Source organism: Kryptolebias marmoratus, linkage group LG11, assembly GCF_001649575.2.
Source record: "Kryptolebias marmoratus isolate JLee-2015 linkage group LG11, ASM164957v2, whole genome shotgun sequence".
Taxonomy (NCBI): Eukaryota; Metazoa; Chordata; class Actinopteri; order Cyprinodontiformes; family Rivulidae; genus Kryptolebias; species Kryptolebias marmoratus.
The window spans coordinates 27,793,065-27,816,471 of NC_051440.1; the positions used below are offsets into that span (position 1 = coordinate 27,793,065).

At 43.5% G+C, this 23,407-nt stretch overlaps 2 protein-coding genes across 14 annotated transcripts in view; one reads left to right on the plus strand and one right to left on the minus strand.

Annotated features, from left to right (window-relative positions):
• Positions 1-1,220: 1,220 nt before the first annotated feature.
• Positions 1,221-9,197, plus strand: setd6 (SET domain containing 6, protein lysine methyltransferase). 4 transcript variants are annotated; one of them, XM_025002292.2, is made up of 11 exons: positions 1,221-1,838; positions 4,900-5,048; positions 5,190-5,223; positions 5,982-6,056; positions 6,639-6,789; positions 6,865-7,006; positions 7,095-7,289; positions 7,370-7,493; positions 7,563-7,743; positions 8,532-8,668; positions 8,751-9,197. In XM_025002292.2, the coding sequence occupies exons 1-11, from the start codon at positions 1,248-1,250 to the stop codon at positions 9,087-9,089; spliced, it is 2,118 nt and encodes a 705-aa protein (XP_024858060.1). In that variant the 5' UTR covers positions 1,221-1,247; the 3' UTR covers positions 9,090-9,197. The 4 variants fall into 4 exon arrangements, with proteins under 4 accessions (XP_024858060.1, XP_024858061.1, XP_037834345.1 ...); XM_025002293.2 differs by lacking the exon at positions 5,982-6,056 and having other exon boundaries at positions 1,225-1,838; XM_037978417.1 differs by lacking the exons at positions 1,221-1,838; positions 4,900-5,048 and adding an exon at positions 1,857-2,240.
• Positions 9,198-10,785: 1,588 nt separating this feature from the next.
• cnot1 (CCR4-NOT transcription complex, subunit 1) overlaps positions 10,786-23,407 on the minus strand; it is a 32,366-nt gene continuing 19,744 nt past the window's right edge. For 3 of the 10 annotated variants that reach the window (XM_017439351.3, XM_025002283.2, XM_017439350.3), the window contains exons 20-49: positions 23,157-23,281; positions 22,734-23,020; positions 22,579-22,657; positions 22,216-22,461; positions 21,971-22,111; positions 21,707-21,886; positions 21,312-21,428; positions 21,123-21,233; positions 20,846-20,923; positions 20,349-20,526; positions 18,555-18,709; positions 17,980-18,276; positions 17,693-17,833; positions 16,564-16,668; positions 16,233-16,388; positions 15,805-15,999; positions 15,486-15,628; positions 15,202-15,310; positions 14,703-14,872; positions 14,275-14,506; positions 13,931-14,179; positions 13,536-13,699; positions 13,277-13,394; positions 13,076-13,177; positions 12,776-12,949; positions 12,526-12,675; positions 12,254-12,434; positions 12,005-12,137; positions 11,767-11,901; positions 11,598-11,676 (exon numbers count right to left, since the gene is read on the minus strand). In XM_017439351.3, the coding sequence (XP_017294840.1) occupies positions 11,598-11,676; positions 11,767-11,901; positions 12,005-12,137; positions 12,254-12,434; positions 12,526-12,675; positions 12,776-12,949; positions 13,076-13,177; positions 13,277-13,394; positions 13,536-13,699; positions 13,931-14,179; positions 14,275-14,506; positions 14,703-14,872; positions 15,202-15,310; positions 15,486-15,628; positions 15,805-15,999; positions 16,233-16,388; positions 16,564-16,668; positions 17,693-17,833; positions 17,980-18,276; positions 18,555-18,709; positions 20,349-20,526; positions 20,846-20,923; positions 21,123-21,233; positions 21,312-21,428; positions 21,707-21,886; positions 21,971-22,111; positions 22,216-22,461; positions 22,579-22,657; positions 22,734-23,020; positions 23,157-23,281 (4,730 nt within the window). Of the gene's footprint in view, positions 11,677-11,766; positions 11,902-12,004; positions 12,138-12,253; positions 12,435-12,525; positions 12,676-12,775; positions 12,950-13,075; positions 13,178-13,276; positions 13,395-13,535; positions 13,700-13,930; positions 14,180-14,274; positions 14,507-14,702; positions 14,873-15,201; positions 15,311-15,485; positions 15,629-15,804; positions 16,000-16,232; positions 16,389-16,563; positions 16,669-17,692; positions 17,834-17,979; positions 18,277-18,554; positions 18,710-20,348; positions 20,527-20,845; positions 20,924-21,122; positions 21,234-21,311; positions 21,429-21,706; positions 21,887-21,970; positions 22,112-22,215; positions 22,462-22,578; positions 22,658-22,733; positions 23,021-23,156; positions 23,282-23,407 lie in introns of all 10 variants that reach the window. The other 7 variants (XM_017439355.3, XM_025002287.1, XM_025002286.1 and 4 more) reach the window with 4 other exon arrangements.

The following is a 23,407-nucleotide window of genomic DNA, read 5'->3' on the forward strand; positions in this document are numbered from 1 at the left end:
TACCCAATCCACTAAATAATCATAACAACAATATATATCTTCAACAACAATTGAATACATATCCACCTACCAGGACATAACGACCTCTTGTACGTACCTTTTGCCGCAACAACCGGCAGAAGACAAGTGATAATAATTTTTTAAAAAAACATCATCATCCTAACCATTTAACAATGACTTACCTACCTCCCAGGTCATCACTCCCGGGGTTCAGTACCAGTTCAACCCTTTTCAACCCATCTCTGGATCCAAAAAGGTCACTCCAACAAAAACGAGTCACACTTGCTTTGATTTTACCCGCCCATCCGCAGTTCTTTTATTTAGCCACAGGATGGCGCCATGAGACTGTATTTGGAATTTCATCCTCTGGGTCAGGAGATCCTAACCCACGACAGATGAAATGATATAATTATATAATTATTATTATTACACACCTCTTGCCTTATATGGATTGGATTTAAGCTAATGTTGTCTGTGAAGGTGCTGTGCAACCAACGTGCGATCGTTGTTTACTTAAAGGTTTATCATCATTTCTGGACCTTTCACTCCATGAAACGGTTTTATTCATGTGATTTTGAGTTTCAAGAGATTCGTTATTGTTTGTTATTCACGATTGTCCGTGGCTCACTCCATCACCCATCACCAATTCCCCGTAAAAACAAAACATCGGCGTAAGAAAAAAAGATCGTCTGAAACCCACCCGAGTGCCCGCAATTCCCTCTTTTCGCCAGGAGAGGGGGCCAAGAAACCGAGTTCACGAGTTCACCTTTTGTTTATATAATTCGATGGAACGGATTGAATTATTAATCCTGGAACCAATGGGGCATGATTTTGTGCGTGTTTCCTTTGCTCACGACTTCCTCTTGTGGATTGTCCATGGACGATTTGTGGATGACTTTGAATTTTGCCACGACTGCACTGTCAAACCTAAACGTATTGAATTTTACGATTTGCACCGTGCTCACATTCACGTTCAAAGTGAAACGTGTCAACCAACCGAGAGCCTCCGGTCTTCAGAAAAATTAAGGAACAATTAGCAGAGACAATCGACAATCAAACCAGCTAACAGTAACGGTGAGACAAGCGGCCGTGCGTGTTGGCAAATATTCTGTTTGTGTCACTTGTTGCCAAATGATAGTGTTTCCACAAAGTTCCAAAGGGTTAGGGTGTTTATTTTCAGGAAACACATTAGGGTCACAAGACGTCACACACACACACACACACAAACGTTAATAATTGTATCGGAGATGGGTCAAAAACAGAAGTTCGTGAAGATCACGGAAGCGGCCCGGATTGTCGTCGCTCCACACCTTGTACGTGTCGATCCGGCGCATCAGAGGATCCGCGTCGTAGTGCTCGAACTTGTACCACTCCCAGACGTGCTTGTTGGAGGTGATGAAAATCCTCCTGGCCGAGAACTGGGCGAAGGATCCCTTGACAGGGACACGGTGAGGGTATCGATCGCAGATCCGAAGAAGTTCGTCGTACTTCAGCCAGCCATAGAAGTCGTCGATGATGACATCCTCCTGACCCACGTACCCGTCCCACCACTCACCCCTCGACTTGTAAAAGGCCAAGCCAGACGTCGCACCAGCCGCGCGGCGACTCTTCCCGCAGCCAGGGGGACCCACCAGGACAGTGACGTCAGTCTTGTAGTCGCGTTGCCTGGCAACCCGAGCGAAGTCCACCCACTGGCTCAACCCCCGGCAGTACCTGATGAACGTCGCAGGCATCTCGTTGGCGAGCTCGGACAGGTTGCCCGACGACTTGCGAAGCATCTCCACCGCTGCATTCAAGTCGTTCCTCTTTCCCTGGCCCACCGGCTCCCCGATGGCGAGGTAAACATCTCCGCCCTTCTCGCAGTACTCCTTGTTCTCCTCGTCCGCACCGCGAGCTCTTTCGAAGTGACAGCGAGGAGAGATGAGACTTCATGCCAGCCAGTCTCTTTTTAGCCTTCAGATTCACGAATCCTTGGAGGTGCGGAGTTCCCTTGTCTCCAACTTCTCTGCCGACGATCACATAATCGACCGTTGCTGCCGTTAAATTAGCACTTAGCCTAGCTAGCTCGTGGTCCGTGTAACTATTGAGAGAGAAACACCACCGTTTGCTTGGGAACTCTTTCGAGCTCTACGTTCCCAGGGCCTTAGTGGTTGACGGCGGCTTGTCGAGATGTTTCTTTTTCTCGAGAGCCTTCGGCATGTTGTAAGGACGACGAGTGCCGACGTGTGCCGAAGTTGCGGGTAATACTCCTCGTCAGAACGAAATCTGAACGTTCCGATACCAACGGTCCACCGAACTCCCGCGGAACTCATTCCCCGTGCATTAGAGCAGCTTTTCTCAGTGGCTAATGACAACATTCATTTTTTTGAAGCACACTCATTTTCAGTCTCTGATCAGGTCGTTCCGACTGCAGATGTAACAAGTGTGTAAAAATGTTCATATTTCACCTCAAATCCATCCTCATTATCGGTGTATATTTGTTTTTCTTGGTTTCTAAATTGTATTTTATTTTGGCGGAGAAGCTTTTATTTTCTTGTTTCCTGTTTCCGCGTCATATCCTGTGTTTTTCCGCTGCCCTCCTCAGTTTGCGCCGAGCTGCGCTGGGGACAGGTAAGCGTTATGTAGCTGTCTTCTGTTGGTGTATTAAAATGTTCAAAATGTCCTAAAACCTATATTTGCTAAACTCGCAACTTGTTATATATTGTTTTTAAACTGTTTTATGGGTATTTAATACAGTTGTATTATTGGGTATTTAATTCCCACGTTGCCAACATTTGTTGAGTTTCTTGTACCAACTTGGTTCTTTTTTTGTTCTTCTAATTGTTTAAGGTGTGCGTGGGGAAGCCAGACCCCAAGAACTGCTGTGCTAAAAGTGTTCTTGTTTCAAACAGGTATGTGAGTTGTTTCAAAAGGTTATCTGGATGTTAAATTCATGTATAAGAAATGTAACTGTTGGGCGGAGTATTTCTGTTTGTGTTTTATTTTAATTGTTTTGAATGAATGGAGATTTTGCTTTATTAATTGGGAATCTCTGAAAATTTTGGTTGGTTTCAACACATTCTGGTCTCAGTTTGCGCCGAACTGCGCTGGGGACAGGTGTGCGTGGGGAAGCCAGACCCCAAGAACTGCTGTGCTAAAAGTATTCTTGTTTTAAACGGATTGAACCTGCCCTGCTGCTGCAACACACCCAGGGTCCTCGTCTACTGATTCCTTTTACCAGTCGCACACATCGCAGAGTACAGATGAGTCGGATGAAGGCGGCTACACAGAGACTCCCTCCTGCTCAGGTGCATGTATGTTTTGATACACACATAATGACAAATTGTTTGAACAGATGAACCAGAGTTGTGGAGGTTGACTATTCTGATCTTGATCTCTTGGTCGATCCTACCCCCCTCACGATACCACACAAGGGGAAGAGTGTCTTACTGGTTTAAGGTGTACCTGAAAAAGCATTCACAAATGCATCTCCACGAGCTGAGCTTTCAGCCTGCGAGCAACCAACCGTGGAAGCGGTCCGACACGAAGACAGCTGGCCCTTCATGAAGCTGGTGTCCAGGACTCAGGCATTATGCTTATCATAACCCAAATGACCCCTGACCTGTGTGGACAGTGGTCAGAAACTTGGAGGGTCAGAGGTCAAGTTCAAATACGTATATACATGTGAATATAATGTGATTAACAGAGTACCCTCTGGAATGCTCACAATTAAATCTGAAAATGTCAGATTATGTATTTGTGTGTGTGTGTGTGCGTGCTATGAGAGATTTATTATAACAGATATGAGAGATACGATCGTGTATTCACATACGATTTTCTTTAACACTTTACTCATTTGCTTCCAATGCTAATGCTTTCGACCTTTGTAATTTATCAACCACTGTACTCACTGTTGCTTCGGCACACATCGCAACCCTAACTTCTGTAAAAAGAATTTCTCTGAAATAAAAAACAAAGTACAAATGTTTACGGAAAAGTGTGCTTTGACAGAATAAATGATGGAATCGAAAGTGTTCCAGGTTCGAATCGTTCTAGGTGGAGAGGTTTTAAAACAGAATGACCTCACACACACACAGCGCACAGTACCAGAAATACGCCAGTCACATCTCCGTTAAAAAGAAACTTGCCAGGGCCCACCCCACTCACACTGCAGGGCCTTGGTTGACGTAGACGTAGACATAGTTTTGGCCAGACGTTTCGTCTTCTCTTTTCGTCTTTTTGCTTGGATAGGGCCGACGTGTGCCGAAGTTGCGGGTAATACTCCTCGTCAGAACGAAATCTGAACATTCCGATACCAACGGTCCACCGAACTCCCGCGGAACTCATTCCCCGTGCATTAAACATATAATTTGAAATTGAAATGTCCATGTTCACACCTGTAAAAAACATTTCGAAAAATCAACACAAAGTGGGTAAATTGCGTTAACATTACATTTATTGAATTGCATAAACGCTGCATTGTAACCGTTCGGCTTAACAGTTTATTTAACTGTTTGGTTCAGCACAGTAGCTCTGGCGGAGGGGTGAAACTCAAACGTCCGAGCTAGTTGTAAGTCCGCGAAGTAGCCTAAAACTTCGTCAACACGCCACTGCCGGAGCCGGAGCAGAATGTCCGCCCGGACTCGTTCCCTCCTCATTTGGACCGCCGGCAGTCGCTTCGTCGCTACACAGTTTGGTAAAACTGGTCGGTTTCAGTTCGGGCTGTGTGTTTTGTGTTGAATTGGGTCCGAGTTGTCGGCTCGGAGAATGGAGAGGAACCGTTCCTCTACGCGGCCATTGTTCCGGGCGACGTCTTGTCCCTGGTTCTGGTTCTGGTTCCGGTTCCACTCTCGGGCTTCACCTTGATTTGCTTATGGTGAGAGTCATTCGCTGACCCGTTTTCGCTCCTCTTTCTTTCAGCAAAGCGACGCCGCTGCTTCACCGAAAAGCCTTCATCCGACAGAGACCTCCGGCGCACCTGCGGCCGGACAAAGAGAGGATAGTTTTTGGATACAGTTGCTTGGATTGGATAGCGAGTGCCGAAGTGCCGACGTGTGCCGAAGTTGCGGGTAATACTTCTCGTTAGAACGAAATGTGAACGTTCCGATACCAATGGTCCACCGAACTCCCGCGGAACCCATTCCCCGTGCATTAGAGCAGCTTTTCTCAACGTTAATTTTGAAGCACACTCATTTTCAGTTTCCGACCAGGTCGTTCCGACTGCAGAGACTCCCTCCTGCTGAGGTACGTTTTGGTTTACGTCTGTAATGTCAACCACACAAAGCAGTGGGCACAGTAATACATACATACATATCGTGATATACAGATATATAGATCGTGTATGGTAAATTGTATTATCCATTTGCGAACGCCGAGAAAAGTAATTGCCACATCGAGACGGTCGTTTGTTATAACATTTGTGTGGGTGCGTTGCCCCGTTCGGTCCGCATTAAAGGTAACGGAAGAAGAATAAACAATACTGGGTGTAGAGAAAGTAACGAGTGCTGCATTTTCGTGAATTCTGCACTAGTTTTCATACAGGGAAGTGCGCCGTGCGCTGCGGGTTTGCCTACAAGTCAGTGCTCAGGTCACACTTAACCCACGGCTTCGTTAGCTTCAACGGCTAATCGGGTTAGCATTCGGTTGGTGGTTCTGCTGGAGGCTGGCGGTGTTCGAGGTGAACAGCGTGTTGAATCTATAGGACGAATCGTATTATACCACTTTATTCGCGGTCTGTGTCTCTAATCTTTTTGAGCCGAAAAACGCGTGAGCAGAAGCGTCAGAAGATGGCAACGGAAGCAAAGCGACTAAAGGTTAAATCTTCGTCACATTTATCAAACAAAATAAAGTCGCACGATTGACTTTTGCTATAGCCTTGTGTAACGACAGCTGCTGAATTTAGCCTCTAATTGTTCTAGTCAAGAGTTTGTTTAATATTTAATATTGCTTTTAACATCTCCAACGAGTTGCTTTCTGGAAGTCGTAAAATGAATTGTTTGCAGGTCGAGGCCGGTTCTGAGCTCCTGCAGGACTTTCTTCGGTGGTGTGATTCAGTCGGTTTGCTTCTCAGTGATAAGGTGCTGTTTTCTAAGCCAACATAACAAGATATGTGAACAATTCCAAGAAATTACTTGGGAGTTTTTAAAGCAGAAGTCTACCTGAACTGATCCTGATACTAGAGCTTAGTGAATCCTCAGAATACAAAGAAGTATTTAGTTTAGAAAACTAAGGAAGAATTAAAACCAGCCATCTTTGGCAGATGCAATACTAGTGACACTTGAATATTTTTTTACGTGACTGTGACAGTGACAGTGACAGTGTGTTGCTTTGGCAACACAACACAGTAAAAATACACGAACTAAAACGAAATTAATCTGTCAGACGGCAATCTGCCGATTCTAGACTGGCAGATTAGGCCGTCGGAGTCTAGAATCAGACTATTTGTTTGTTTTAAGACTTGGGAATCTGATTTTTAAAATATGTTTGACACAGTTGACAAAGTTTAGCTTTAAAATATGTAGTTTCAGTTAACAAGTGTCTAAATGCTGTTGCTAATGCTGTTAATCCGAATTTACGACAAGAAGTTGTTCAGACAGACGCTTGTTAAGTGTTCACCCTCTGAATGTAATGAAGTTGATGCTGGAAGCCTTTTTCTCCAGGTGTATGTGAGTGTGAGTAGAGAGGAAACTGTGGCAGACTATGGGATGGTGGCGAAAGACAACATAGCAGAAGGAGAAGTGTTATTCACCATCCCCAGGTCTGCTCTCCTCCACCAGGAAACTGCAAAAGTCTCTACCTTGTTGAAAAAAGGTGACGTTCATGGAGAAGCCGTCAGAGCTGCCTGACTTATCGCCTCCTTACAGTTGCACACTGTTTTTTTCGCAGAGAAGTCATCTTTGGAGAGCTCCTCTGGCTGGGTTCCTCTGCTGCTGGCTCTGCTTTGCGAATACACTTCCTCACAGTCCCAATGGAAACCATACCTGTCTCTTTGGTCTGACTTCGAGAAGCTGGATCATCCCATGTTCTGGTACCTGTGATATCCCACCTGAAAAATCTGCTGTGTGTGTGTGTTTATGACTTTAAAGCACTGTTCTGATTTAATGTTCCTTCTTCAGGCCTAAAGAGGAGCGAGACAGCCAGCTGAAGGGAACGGGTATCCCAGAGGCTGTGGACACAGACCTATTCAACATCCGCCAAGAGTACACCGACATAGTCCTACCTTTCATGATCAGACATCCTGACGTGTGGAACCCTGACACGCACACTCTGGAGCTGTACACACAACTAGTGGCTTTCGTCATGGCCTACAGGTTAGCGTGCATGTTTGTAAATTTCTTCACTTTTCTCTCTCTCTCTCTCTGAACCCTTTGTTTTGTTCTTGTCGCTGTAGCTTCCAGGAGCCGAAGGAAGAGGATGACGAAGAGGAGAAGACCTCCAGCCCGCCAATGATGGTTCCCATGGCAGACATGCTGAACCATGTGTCCAACCACAATGCTAATCTGGAGTTTACACCTGTAAGGAGAAGCGTCTGTTTTAGCGTCTGTCTAATTGTGGACATCTTCACTAACTCACCTCATTTTCAGGACAGTCTGAAGATGGTTTCTGTGCGTCACATCAATAAAGGTGAAGAGGTGTTTAACACCTACGGGCAGATGGCCAACTGGCAACTTCTTCACATGTACGGCTTCACTGAGTCATATCTGAGCAACAACAACGACACTGCAGATATTCCTGTTTTCTGCCTCTACAAAGCTGCCCAACAAGGTGACAAATATCTTACGAATGCTTGTAAAATTGTTAAATTTAACAAACAAGCAAAAACATACGTACGTACGTGTGTGTGTGTGCGCGTGCTTTTATTGCGGTCATTAGTCACAGTCGAGATAAATTGACCTGGACAAAAAAATTGGAAGGAAAAACTCAAGTGTCAGAGTGAAATTAGATTTCTACAGAGTAATACCAATAAATACAAATACATAATTCAAAATACTGGTAAATGGCTGCCTAAATATTCCCCCTTAAAGGGCCTGTCCTAATTCAACTCAGAGAAAACGTGATTGTTTTGTCCAAGGCACTGTTGGAAATTAGATTTTTAATCCCAGTGAGTTTTCTTCTGGTAAAATAAAGGAAATAGATTGAAAAGTAGAAGTCAGAGAATGAATCCAAAAGGATTTCCAAGGCCCAAAACATCCCAGGAGTTCTGTTAAATCTATCAAGACATGGAAGGAATATCGGACATGTGTAAATCTACGATGAGCCGGCCGTCCTCACAGACTGAGAGACCATGGAGGACAGTGAGAGACGTCACCAAGACACCCGGGAGCAAAGCTCAGACAGGTGAAGAACCCGGGCGGCAGTTGTTGTTTCCAGTCTGTCCCACCGGCCCTCCTGAAGCTTAGAGCTCCTTCAGAGAGCTCCCAGGCGTCCTGGTTGTCTCTCACTATTCTTGCAATACTGAAACTGTAAAACTGTTGGAACTTCAAACCTCTTCTGATTAACATGCTGACCTCTTTTTGAGTGTTGTCTTCTTGGTTGTTCTTCTCTTCTGTCAGATGCTCAATCTGACTCTGACGGGGAGCTCGTGGAGGGGCGGTGGGAGGTGCTCCGTCAGATGGTGAAAGACAATGGAGCCTTCGTCTTCAGTAAACATGGCTGCCTCACCGACTCGGAGCTTCACACTGCACTGAAGGTGAAGGTGATAGAGCACGAATAGCAACTGTCTGATTACACAACACAGCATAGAAAACACAGCTCCCCTTTTCTTCCTGCAGGTGTTGTGTATGTCAAAAGAAGAGTTGTCCGAGTTCAAAGACAATGAAGGATGGGAGGAAGAATATGAAGACGACGATGAAATTTCTCAGGCTTTTTCCATCGAAGGTCTTCCTAAATTGAAGGCGTCATGGAAACGACTGATTCACGAAGCAGCTCGGCTCACTTTGAGGTCATACGGAGACGGAGAAATGGAGGAAACGCTAGTGAACGGAGACCGGGTGCTGGCGGAGGACAAAGCGGCACTGGAAAGACTGAGCAGCAGGCAGAGGAGGGCGCTGCAGGTCCGCTTGGGACAGAAGTTGATCCTGTACAGACTCGTAGAGCACACCAAGTCATGATTTCTGCTCAGTTTTTAAGTGAGAGTAAATTCTGTTGACAGTCAATGAGTACATTTCTGAAGAGTTTTGAACATGTTAATAAAATTTGTGAAAAATTTTCTGTCAAAATACCGGTAGTTGTGTGCATCTCAAACCCGTCTTTAGAGCTCTGGAGTGTGTTCAGCCCAACGGCCGGACGTAACATGGCGTCCTCTGTGCTCGTGGCTCATAGGACCGATACGGACTGCAGAAGGAGAAGAAGCGAGCATTAGAAATACGGTGCGGTGGACTATTTACTTTTCTATCCTACTATCTCCTTTCTATCTACTGTTGGAGAAAAAAACAGAAGTGACGAGGCTGAGAACAGGTCAAACACAGTATAGACACGTGAAAAATTGCAGGTTTTGTTTTACTTGGGTTTCAGTTTCAGTGAAAGGATGAGGTAACAGTGATAACATTTTTCTCATCCTCTTCTGCAGAGAACCAAAAGATGAACTGATGATCTACAGCATTGTAGAGTTTGTGAATTTAACATCTGCAGTGTAGCTTAAGACACCAGGGATCCTAAGTTGTTGTTTTCTACACTTGCTGAGATGTGAGCAGGACTTCATTGAAACAGGATGAACCTATCAGTTATCAGTGTGAGCTTTTTTTTTTTTTAAATATGCACTTCATCACATTTTGTTGAGCTTTCCAGTATTATCTCTGTTATTACCGCTTGAAGTTGATTGTGTTAAGAAGTTTGGTGCAACATGTTGCATATCAGTTGTGAGAATTTAACATATTTAACAAAATCATATATTCAACTGTAGACTGCACTGCCTAGTGCAGTCTACAGTTGAATCTGATCTGATTTTGTTCCTTTAACCACAACATAAACAAGAGTGTCAAAAGCATCACACACAGTTGTTTTTAAAGCAAAAAAATGCTCATCATTCAGGTGTTTGGCAAAAAGAAATAATTTTGGGAATCGTAATCAACCTAAAACAGGAAAGGTTTAGTCTGATTTGATGTCGGTGAGATAGTGTTGTTTTGTTTTCTTTTTTTAACCAGTAGATGAAAAAATCTGGTTTCAATTTAGAAACGTGGAGGCATCTGCCAAAGTGGCCACAAAATGATGTGAAAAGCCTAAAATAGTTTTAAAAAGCCATTCACACAAGAATAGGCTGTGATTTTCCAAATGCTGCTGCAAACACTCGGTTCAGTGAGACGCCGATGAGAAATTCTCTAGCAGTCACAGCTCCGGGAGATAATCCCTTCAGGATTAGTGAGATGTGTATATTTGATATATATATAATAATTTATATACTTTGATTTAAATTGAAGGAAAATGAGGGAAATTGCAGCAGCAGCAGCTTTCTGACCGATCTGAATCAGGGTGGTCAACATTTGAGAAGTTCATTTAATTTTACGAACCGTTTGAAATCTCTCACACACAATCGAGACATTTTGATAAACCTTTCCAGTCAACACAGACCCACACATCTGCTTCCACAGTGCCATCGGTAATTTTACTTGTTTAGTCTGAACTGCGAGAGCTTTGCAGCTTTGCGTTTATCTTGTTTTCGAGGAAAATCTCTCAGGTATTTCATTTTGAACACAGTATGTTTAGATTGAAGCTTCAATCGACTTTTAAAAAGCAGCTTAATAAAATCAATAACTTAATACACTTAAAACTTGGCCTCACTACATCAGTTTCAAAGAATCCACACAGAAATGCAGTTGAATGCTTTATTTTCTTTATGCATACTGCAGTTAAGTAGCAAGAACTAAAGGACTACAAAATACAACACATGGACCAATTTACAAAACATTCAAAATGTTACAAAATGGGCTGTACTGGTCCTTCTATTGTTGTTCTTCAATTGGAATCGGATCTTTATACAAGTTAAGATGTTACCATCACTTTGCGCAATTTTACAAAGTGCCAGGGAGAGAGACCTCCGGAACCGGTTTCAAATGGACAAACCATCAGAAAACGGTCTCCACCACCACCACCACCACACCTGAGACTTAACCACAATTTTCAGTCCCACTCAAAAAAGATAAAAATAAAGAACTAAAAAGTAGCAGGCAGGTTTTTTTTCTCTCTTCAGCTATCTACCACTCTCTACCGCCTCTGAAAGCAAAAACAAAAAAACAGGATTTGTGTGGGAAGGAAGCAAACTAAGGACTTTGGTAGTGAGTGAGAATACATCACATATCATATCAAGATACATTTGAGCAGACACACGTGAAATGCATCCATTTCCTGACTTCCCTGCTCTCCCTTTATTAATATTTACAACAAAAGTTTCAAAATAAGTTTAAACAGCAAATCCCAATTCACTCTCGACACACAGACCTCTGACACACAACAGGGGAAAAAAAAATCAACTCTTATCAACTCGAGCAGTAGTCCTGTCCACACTTCAACACGACTGTGGTAACCAGTTTATCCAGTGCCAATAGTAAAATGGGAGGTGTGTGTGTGTGTGGTGGCGGCAGGCTGGGTCAAGGCCGCGGCGTCTCGACGGGCTGGCTCGCAGGTTAACTGGCACCAGTTCCCTCCATCACCTGCTGGGCCTGCTTCTGCCCCATGCAGCACTGGGCTACAGACTGGAACAGCCTGGAGACACACCAAAAATGGTCAACGACTTGACCATACGACCTGTAGCTGCACTTCGCACAAACACACAGAGACCAACAGGAAACCTACTTTTCAATCTCGGGGGCACAGTGCACAAAGTCGTGACTCCAGAACTTAAAGGCAGGATTCTTAATCAGCTCAATGAAGGTGATGAGAAGCCCCCACGGGTGAGGCCTGTTCACTATCAGCCTCTCCAGCAGAACTCTGGAAGACCAGAAAAATAGTTAACAGGGCGATTGAGAATCGGTTAACAGAATCCCACAGCAGTTTAGAAAACACGAAGCTCAGGTGAGACGGGACAGCTCACCTGGTGATCTGCTCCTGGATGGCCTCTGTGTTGGCCTCAGCAAAGAGATAAAGCATGGTGCAGCTGAAGTAGTGAGTGTGGCTGTTAGGGTAACGCAGCTGATTGGCGATCGCGTTCAGGAACAGGTAACGTCCTGGAAAAATAAAGACGGGAACACCCGATTCACCCTGTACCGATGTTCAGCACCTAAAAGCAGGCGCAGAGGCTTTAGGTTTCACAGACTCCTCCAACATCACAGTACTGTCATACCCTCAGTGTCCAGGTCCACAGCAAGGTTCTGGAAGATGTCCATGTGTGCAGAGTGAGTAATGGTGCTCATGGAGGGGGTGCTGCCTTTGTTGTGGATGTGAGCAATTGCCTGTGTGCCTACATATAACACTAGAGCATTGATCAGCTGGATGTTGTACCGGTTTCCTGGTTCATTCGACACCTGGGAGATGAAATTCACATGACGTCACGCCGACTTTCACTTTCACTGTCACTGTCAAGATGCAGTTTGAGCAAACAAACACTGGTCCTACCTGCAGGTTACTGCGCAGCTCAGACAGGAAAGTGACAGGCGAACGCGTCTTCAGATAAGAGTCCAGATCCTTCTTGAACTGAGACGGCATGACACCGGTGAAGTTGGTCAGGATGCGAGGAGCGATATTGATCTCACTCAGCATGTCCACCTACAAGAGTGTTCAGAAAATGTGATTTAAATCAAACTAAATCCAAACCTTTGGAGCTTTAAGATATTAAAGCAGAAAAAGGGAAAGTGAGGAGCTTGACCTTCAGATTGGGTGTGAAGGGGTCAGGAAGCCTCATGTTGCGTGGGAAGGCACTGAGGATGAGGTTGCGGAGCTGGATGCAGTTGGGTGGAATAACGTCACAGAAGCCGTAGTGATAGTCACACAGGAACTCTGGGAAGTCGTGAAGCAGGACGAGGAGCACCCTCAGCGTGCCCTGTTTAGCACACAAACAACTTTTTTAGGTTTAACATTAAATACCAGTCACAGGACAAAAAGAAACTGGCATAAGGACAATATATTCAGAGCTGAAATAAGTGCTCAAGTTTTCTGTGAAACAAACCTTGTAGAGGATTTGCATAGGTTTGATGAGCTCTACATTCCTCAGGAAGGGGGCGAGGTACTTAAAGAGATCAATCAGCAGCTGTGCATACATGGGCCAACCCTGGAAGACAACATCAGTCCAAGATTTAAAAATACTCGGTCCTCAAAACACATTTCTGGGTTTTTTGGAATGTGTGATATTGAAGCGGGTGACTGCTACCTTCTGCTGCGGTGTGTGTGCCAGCATCCTGGCAATAAAAATGCGATGGGAGATGAGCTCCAGCCAGGCGTACACAAAGCCGGGTGCTTTGGTGGGTCTCAGAATATGAAACGTATTGCTGCACAACAGCAGTACGGCACAAAGATAAGTTAAAGCATCAAATGGATGACAACCGACAGGTTTAAAATCTTCCAACACCGTCTTTGGCTAGAACTGAATGCAGTCTTGTGACGAAGAAAGAGATTATGGGATGTCCTACCAGAAGGCAGTGAGTGTCTGGAAGTTGATGGTCTCAAGGACATGTTCGGGAGCATTCAGCTCCAACAGCAGCATGATGAATATGCGGTGGTATGGTAGCTGCTGGAAATCTGTTTGACGGACATCGTGGTCCTGAATCAGGACACCGACTACAATACCAAGCACCTGCAAGAAGGATGATTTTTTTAAAAAGAGCACAATTTAGTCTTCTACCATTCATCATAATGGCTGCCGAGCAGTAATATTAACTCCTTAACATCCAGCTTCATAATAAAATTAAAAACAACTTCCTAAGAAAAACATAAAATCATTCTCCCCATGGACCAATTTACAAAACATTGGTGATCTTGTGTTTGACCCTTGACATGAGATCAGGTTGTAGAAATGTTCCTATACCTTGTTGAGAAGGTTTATTTTGGTCACCGTGTTGGTGGCCTCTCCAGAGTGTTTGACCAGCAGGGCTATGAGCCTCACAAAGGCATCCAGGTTGTGGTAACATTTGGCTCTGATGATGGCTGCGCTGGCTGCTGGGTTGTGCTGTTGTTCGGCCTGTGCACGGTAGCTGATCTCCACACACATTTCTGTGCACAGTCGGAAGAACCGTGTGATCAGGTCATCGGTCTTCAAGATGCCCTGCTGATGCATCTGAGAAAAAACACAAACACAAATACAAATAACGTTAGTGCTCAAGCCTTTGGCCGGTTAGGATGAGACGATTAGACTGTTTACCAGGGGTTTACCTGGCCAACGAAGGCAGAGAAAGCCTTGGTGCTGTCCCTTCCAGCAGCAGCCGAGTGATACAGGTTGACCCATTCCCTCAGCAGGTACTCTGCCTTCTCTCTCAGGCCTGGAGGATCATCATATTCTGAAGCCTGTGAAATCCCAGAGTGCATCATGAAGTTGGGTCCACCATGAGCCCGGTCAATCATTGCCTCATAGTTGGAGCGAACAACATCCATCAGCTGGGGAAGCCTGTGGACGAGGAGCAGAATTAGAAAACCCAACTGCAGGCAGCAACAAACATGTCCTACAGTCAACATGTGCATAGTGGAAGCTGCAGGACAATCTGGTTTGAAATGTCTAAACAAAAAAACATACAGTAAGCGGCCTTTGGAACTGGCACAAGTTTGTCTAAAACTAACGTATTCTTATTGTTATGTTTTCTTACCCCTCTGGTGCGTTGGCTCTGGAGTGTGCGCAGGTTCTCATCAATGTCTCAATTGTTTGGAAGAGGTCAGCTTCTGTGACGTGGCTTACGCTGCGTTCATCCACCAGCAGCAGCTTCACCAACTGCATGGCAAACGCTACGGCCATGTAGTGCAACCCATTCTCCATGGACTGGAATAAAACAGGAATGAAATTAAGGTCACAGCTGCAGGGTTACGGAACAATAAATTATAAATATCTGACATAATTTAGAGCATTACTTAATAATAAGCAACGTGTATCTAATCAGTGCCAGTGTGTTTAAGTCGTGTTTTTTATCCTAGTTTCTGAATTTTGATGACTGTTTAAATTGTTCACGTGATTGTCATCTCATTGTGTTTGTGACTTGTGCAGCTCTATGCCCAGATCTCCCTCGCAAACGATATCTTGACCTCAATGAGATGATGATAATGATAGTCTGGTTACAGGAAATGAAATGAAATGAAATGAATAACTTGAACCTGCGCCAGGTGCACATCATACTGCTGCATGTTTACTAGATGGTTCCTGATCAGAAGCTCCACTGCCTCCACGTTGTATTTGTATTCGTCACGACATTCAATCAAACACCTATGAGAGCAGAAATCAAATTTCACACAGTTTGTCTCAGTTCAGAGAATTTAAATTTAACAGCCGTTTACATTTCGGACAGTCCATACAAGGCCCACGCGAGTGACAACAAATGAGTGCGGGATGCTCTGGTAACGCATTTCACGACACGGGCATATGAACCGTCTTCTTTCACCTGGTGATCTGCTTATTGCACCACTGTGGTCCATAAGCACGCCCGTCCTGAAGGGCTTTCAACACCAGCAGGTGGCACTCTCTGTAGCGCAGCAGCAAGTCAGCATCAGCTCCACTTGTTGCATCCAGAAGACCCTCCACAGCCTGGAAAACACAGAGCAATGAGCAAATCGACAACAATCCACCAGTAAGAGGTTCGCTCTTTGTTGCGCAATTTCACAAAACGAAAGCAATGAGCATTGAGACAGATCAGCTGGTCAGAGAGTGTCTGAAAGTAGTAAAACGTCTACCCAACATAGGATATATACAAGGTATCCTACCTTCTGCAGGAGGCCAAGTGCAGCAATCCCATCCCTGGAGTTCCTGGCTAAAGCCACAGCTTCCAGTAAACTACGCAGGCCTTGGGTCAGAGGATTCATGGCAAGCGCTGGAGGAATGGCATGAAGATGCTGCTCCAAGTCTGCTATGCACTTATCATAGATCTGAGCCACGTCGTCAGTGGCCCATGCCTGGTTCTAAAATTCAAAAATAAATCACAACCCGAGTTTAGAAACTATAAAACAAAGAGACCTCTCATTTATAGGCTGTAATAGTTTTTCCCCCTCATATATTTAAAATAGAAACAAAAACATAGACATCAATAGGCTGAGCTAATTTTTAACATTCTGGTCAAGTCTGGCCTTTTTAAATTATTAAGCATGCAGAAACCTTTGAACTTTCCTTTTACTGACACCATTTTAGTTCTTACGTTTTGTTTTGGGATGGTCACGGGAGATAAATTCACCTTCATGGGCTGAGCCAAAAAGCCAGTGGGTTGAGAGAGATCGTTGCTTGGTAAGAAACCTGGAATGTTCCTGGCAAACTCCTCGTAAACAGCCAGCTGTTTGGGGTCCACTCCTCCCACCTGAACATGGATAAGCATTTTTTTTTTACTCAACAGGTGCATGGAACACCTGGACAGCTGACAAAGAAAACTGAACTGCAGAACAGGTTGACCCAGGTTAGACCAACTGTGAGCTTTACAGCTTTATTTGCTCATTTTGCTGTGATTTTTAACGACCGTTTTCCAGGAATCTTACCTTGAGTCTGATCTGTTCAGGCATACGTTCAGCCTGGTAAGTCAGAACAACGGGATCACAGTAACGACGACCTTCTTGGCGAGCGTGCTTCCTCAGTTCAAACTCCTAGTGCACAGACCAAATGAAGACATTACAAGGTAAATGTTACGGTTGGACAAAAGGCTAAAATGTTCCCTTCTCTGCAACAGTCAGTCCAACAACCAACTCGAAGCAAACCGGGGAGCACTACGACCTGGATCAGCGCCAAAATTTATTGCCTCGTTTTTTATGACAACCCCAACATTTCCTGAAAATCTCGTTAAAAGACGACCGAACGGACAAACCACCGGCACCGAAGACATGCCCTCCATCACAAAACAAAACGCATAATTATGTTTTGTTTCAGGCCATCAAAAAGCACAATAACCACAGGGCGAAGTAGCTTTATCTGGCGTGTCATTATTATGTCTTGGTTCATCGTAAAATTGTACCACAGCTCATTTCAGTAATTTTAGTATGAGTTTCAAAAGAGATCCTGTTTTTAAGTGACAGTTTCAATTTTTTGTTCTTTACTTCCACAGCTGTCACACACAGTGGCTTGTGATTTTTTTTTTCTCAAATCATTAGGCTACTTTCAAAATATTCTTTAGGCTGCTGTATTTCGTCATTCATCACCCTTCCCACAAAATTTACCAAAACATTCTGTTAATTTAAAACTAAAATTACGCAGAAAGGAATAATTTTATTTCATTTTAGCAATAAAATGACTGCTGTCAGACGCCTAAAAGAAAGTCGTTGTGGAACTGGATGAGGTGGATTTTATCTAAGATGATCAGGATATATTTCAGCAAGTTAAAGCTTTGATTTGAATCGAACTTTTATTTAAAGGTCAAAACTCTTGAATATGAAAATTAAACCAGCTAAAAATGGAAAAAAATATACCTTGCATGCATAAAAAAAACCTTGAAAACAAAACACCTATTGTTGAGGGACATCAAACGTTGACATATTCATCCAATCACCCAAACCTAGTAAACAGGTTTTACACAAAAGCATCACGTTTGGAGATTATAAAATCACGTAGTCAATTCTATATTTGAACATGTGAGAGCTGTATGAATCGCCGAACCACCAACATTAAAAACCTCACCGTGGCTAGTCTCTTGTCCATTTCAGGGCCAGCCTTCTCCACAGCAGTTTTCTGAATGAAGCAGCAGGCTAACTCACAGTTGTCTTGGGCAATTCTGGCAGCAGCCTCTTCCATCATCTCTCTCTGCTGGGGAGTTGGTGCCTGAGCAAAATAAAGCAAGAATAATGCACAAAGGAAGTTTGATAAGAAACATACTTATAACGTGGGTGATTTTTTTTGTTTTAACAATTTAAACAATTTATGCAATTAGAAAGCTGATTAAGCCCACGTGTAGGTGTTCAGTTTACCCTAAGTGCAGCAGCGAAGCTGTTCTTCAGATTGGTGGCGATGCTCATGAGCAAAGGCTCACGACATGTGATCATGGCCATGCCAGCAGTCAGGTTTCTCATCATGTGATGTGCTGCTACACGCATGCGGGACTCCTCTGAATCCAGGGCAAAATCCTTCCTGATGATTTGTTCACAGGTTGTCATTGCAATCTTGATCGAGCGATCTACCACAGGATGCACAAGCTCCTGGACTGCCCGCTCCACGGACTGCCGCACACATTGTTTCAGCTGAGGATGAGCCTGCAGCAGAGGGATCTGAGCAGAAGGAAGGATGCAGGAGAGAGAAGTCCAAGAAGACATCCAAGAAACATTCTTACAAATGAAATCTGAAGATCAGTCAAATACATACAAGCCTTGGAAAGAATAATAACACTAAAAAACAAAACGTGCACACTGCACAGCAATATAATTTTATGGACGCGCCTATTATTTGCACTCGTGTAGTTCAGTTGAAGACAACTGACATCTTTTTCTACCAGTAATCTGTACTCGAGGAACGCCTTTGTTTTTGCATCCACTGACATAATACTTACATTGACATTTATATTGATGTGTGGCGCCAGGCCGGCCAGGGAATACACGTTGATGTCATGGTAACTGAACTGCGGCGTGGGCGGCCCGGTGGTTGTGCACGTGGTGGTGGTTGCAGCTGGAGTAGAGGTGGGAGCTGCAAATGGAACAAAGTCTCCTGTTGGTCACAAAATGCTAATTTAACCACAATTAATTAGGACCACACAAAAGTAACAATAAACTCAAATTAAAACTTAATTTATTATAGTTTTGCCACAAATGATTTTACTGAGAAGCTTTCTTATTTTAAAAATGCAACTTTGGGTGCCACAGTACGTATTAGATGTGTGTTTAACATTTTTCAGAAGACCGAGGAGAGGAAAAGTCCGGGTCCTGCAGCATATTTTAATTTAAAACAACACCAAAAACATGTCTCTCCAGATTTTTAGGGTCCCTCGGCTTTGGAAAGACTGTCATTGCTCTGACCCCAAAAAGTCAAACCACTCAGTCCCTGGATGTCTCAGGGACTCGGGGCCTTTGAACAGATTGTCCCAATAATTGTGATCAACTTTGGACAGAAGGACCTCTGTAACAAAGCCACAGAAACGTTTGTGAGATCACTTTTAATTGATTTCCTGTCTGCTTGTGCTGAGAAAATTCAGCACTTTTATGGTCTGGACTCTAGCCTCATATGTTGGCTCGTGGACTTCCTAACTGTTACGTCCCAGCAGACTGGCGTCAACGGGGTTGTCTCTGATGTCTGATGTCCGATGTCCTTCTGTCCTCTACCCTTACGCTCCCCTCAGCTGTGTTGTTTTGGTTTTGTCTTTTTTATTAGTTTTATTTACTAACGACTGTCACAGCCAGTATCCACAGCGTCACATTTAATTTGCTGATGACTCAGTCAGCAGCGATGACCCTGGGGGTCAAAGGTCAGGGTCATCACTGAATGGCGTGAGTCTTTAAAGACAAATGCCTCAAAGACAACGAAGATGGTCGCCGATTTTAGAAAAGGCTCTTCAGTTGTCTTTCTTGTGGTTAATGGTGAATATGTTGAAATTGTGCACCAGTACTGACCTTTGACCTGCATGTGGACTCATTTTGTTTGAAAGCTGATCAGAGAAGGTATTTCAGTGGAATGCTCTGTGGTGTTAATATGAATTTGTGTTTTGAGTCCTTATAAACTTCCGTGTGCTGGCTGGGACTTTTATCATGTAAGATTGTTGAACTTGAACTTACAAAGAATTGAGCTGAAAATATTTTCCTTAAAACAGTAATACAAAGTCACAACAACTTGACAAAACAGTGGTAGGTGATCGTTAAACTTTTCATTTTGATCACAATAGTTTCATGATTCTGACATGAAATCCACTTGTCGCGATGGATGGAATGATGGATGGATGACCGACGGCGAACACACATTTACTAAGATGGGGGAAGCGCCGGGTGAGTTACGCCATCATATGCGAATGGACTGTGGATGCCCGGCTAAGGTTTCTGCTTTAACCGTTGTCTGAGCTATCGAGAAAGCCGGCATTCATTGCCGAACAGCCCGCTGGCAACGAGACTGACTCCGATAACGATGAGAGGGAACCTAGCATGTTTTCCCAGCTGTTCAATTCAGACAGAAGATGAGGACTTTGACGGATTTGTGGAAGAAGAGATAATATTAATATGTAAAATAATTGTTACACAGTAGAACAGTAACATGCGTCTTATAATCCGGTGCGCCTTATAATATGATATGTAACATATAATATGGTACTTATTTTAGCCTGTCAGAATATTTGAAAAACAAATTAATGTGGAGCAACAACCTGTGGTAGAAACTGGTAGCATCTCCTCTGGAGGTTTTGTTTCTTTCTTTGGTGCAGACAGCTGCTCCTCCAGGTTCTTCAGCTTCTCTTTGTCCTTCAGCAGGTTTCCTGGCTTCAGATCATTGATGTCCAGAGATAAGTTCTTACACAGAACTTCAATCTCAAACTTTAGGTTCAGCTACAGTAAAAAGACCAGAATATCGTCATTATTACCTCAATCCTCAATGATACATTTTTATTTAGTTCAAGTTTGAACTAACATATAGATGTTCTGTTTTTTTTTTTATATCTTTGGTAGTTTTGATGGTTTGTTTATATTTGCTCTGATATGTTTTATCACATTCAAGTAGCTCAATAACTTACATATGATTAGTTCAAATTGTCATAATTTCCAATATTGTTAAGGCAAAAGCTGTGATCCTGTTTTTAATGACTAGGCCTTTAGCTTCGAGTACCAGATCTGACATGCAAGCAGCTTAAAGGCAGTCAACTGTTACCTTGAGGTCGTGTTCTTGATGCAATTCAGCAAGAACATTCATGATGGCCATGGTCCATGGATTCTGAGGTCTGAAAACCTGCAGCATACAAAACCAACTCAAACTAAAACTTCAATAAACATCACATTGTCCAAATTCTGGCCAATTTTCTCCAGCTGCATTTATGGGGAAATAAAACAACGTCATGTGTAAGGCCAATAAAATACTGGAAACTTTTTGACTGTGCAGGGGTACAAACATTAGCAGGGAGATGTCTCTTTGTGTCCGTTTGGCTCACCATGCTACGCAGACTGGACTCCAAGACTTTGGCCACAAACGGAACAACATAAAGCAGCTCCTGCTGGCCTTTCACGTAAGCTTCCAGCAGCAGAGATTTCAGTTCCAGATCCTGGGAAATTGGTGTGTTAGACAACGTTGCAGTAAATTATTTCCCAACACAATCAACAAACTTAAAACTCATTCTTACCGTATAAAGAATTGGCTTGTTTTTGGCCAGTGTTATCATGCCCAACCAGTGGCCCAGGTTCTTCAGCAGGGAGCGATCAGAGAAGTTAGCAGCTGCCTTGTCTGAGGTCAGAAGTACCTGTCAAAAAAAAAAAAAAGGTGCAACATCTGAAATAAAATGATAGTAAACAGAACAAACTTAAATGTTATTTATTCATAATCAACTTATATGGGCCATTTAAATGTCCACTTTTCCTCTCAAAACATGTCAAGACTAAAGTATGGTGGTGATCTTGTATAGGACAAGTGCTTAAAATATCCAAATTACAGGAGGCATGAACAAGAATCGGGATAAAATACTTGAAATTTAAAGTCACACAAGGTGTTAAACTACAGACTTTGCGATTAATATTTTACCTTAATATTTCTGTAAGTTTCACTGAGAACCATCTTGACAAACTCTGGGTTCTTGAGGGTGTCCAAAAAGTTAGAATAGAGGCTGTGGAAGTTGGGCTCAATGCTGACACGCTTCATCACCAGGTACTGCGACACCCATGGCATAAACTCCTCTTTCACAGTCTCTTTTAACTCTTCAACCTGATAAAAAGAAGACCACTTAAAATATTGAAATATTTAAATTCATTTAAATTCATCTGATACTGCGTTTCTCTTCCCCTTTACCTTCTGTGTCATATTGGACTGAGAAAGGTTATTAAAGATGAAAGCAATCTTCTCCTGAACAGTCTCTGGAGGTTCTACAATCCTTTCTGTTTGATCAGTGGCCACCAGCAGAGTGTCAATGTTGGTGGTGTTGATGGAAGGCTGGAAGTGTGGAAAAATATAATACACGAGCTACAGATAAACTATTCCAAGCACAAAGACGACTCATACTAGGGTTCGAGTCATTAGTAAAAAGGTCAACCTACAGGCATGTCTTTCTTGAAGGTGCTGGGTGTGGGTCTTGTGATGGTGCTGGTCTTGGCTGCTGTGGTTGTGGTTGTGGTGGTGGTGACCAGGGTGCTGGGCTGGCCTGGCTGTGGGGCTTTGAGGCTGGCAGGCTGCTGTGACTGGGCCTGGGCTTGAACTTGGGCCAGAGCCAGGCTTCCAGGTGTGGTGATGGAGCCCTGCATCTTCACTGGTGGGTCCCGGGACTGCTGTCCATACTCAATATACTGCACACACACAATGTTTAAAAATCTTCAGCCATCTACATGAGGGACACATTATGTGTAGTTTGAAAAGACAAAACAAGAAGTATTTAGTAAACAGAAAGACAGAAACTTGTTTACCTCTTGTAAATGGTGAGGAAATTGCAAAAAGTGAGCAATTGAGGCCAGGTGTTGACAATATTGAGGATAGTCCTTAAGTCTAAACAAATAAATAACAGATGAGTTTAACAGAAATTACATAAGACTTATTTTGGAAAAAGGAAACAATTCATTACCTGTTTTTGAACCTATCTAGGGCAGCAATTCCAAAGTAATACATTTTTGATCCATATGGTTTCCGTAAGGCTTCGAGAACATATCGAAGGGCCAGGCCAAGAGCCATGTAGGTCACGAGACCCTTCTCAATAATACCACCAAAGAGGCAGGCAGTGATGTGCAGCTCCTTGTCTGGGTATTGAGGGAAAAATCTGTATTCCTCAAATAAGTTTCGAAGCATGCAATTGAATACTTCTCGTTCCCGCTTGATGGTTGAGTCCTTGAACCTTTGAAGCATTTCCAGTACCTGAACGAGAGCAAGAACATTGCAGGAATTGTGCGAATTTAAAAAGCATCGATAGCATTTTAAAGTTATCCAACAGAAGAGTTAACCTCTTAATGAGAGTAACAATTCTGACCCAAAAAAACCTGTTAGAACTTACTTCATCTACAGACATAGTTGGGTGAGGTGGGTGGTTGTAGATTCGCTGGAAGTAGCTGTTCGCTTCATCATCGATCTCCTTGCTAAAGTGCTGGTTTGCCTCAGGCCACACCTGAGAAAGATCAGCTGGATAAGGAAAAAAAACAACAACAGAATGACAGGTTTTGGTCAGATTACATACACTGGAGGAATGTGAGCACAGTTCATCATAAAAATGTAACGTTTTAGGTACCACAAAGCTGAACTGGATTA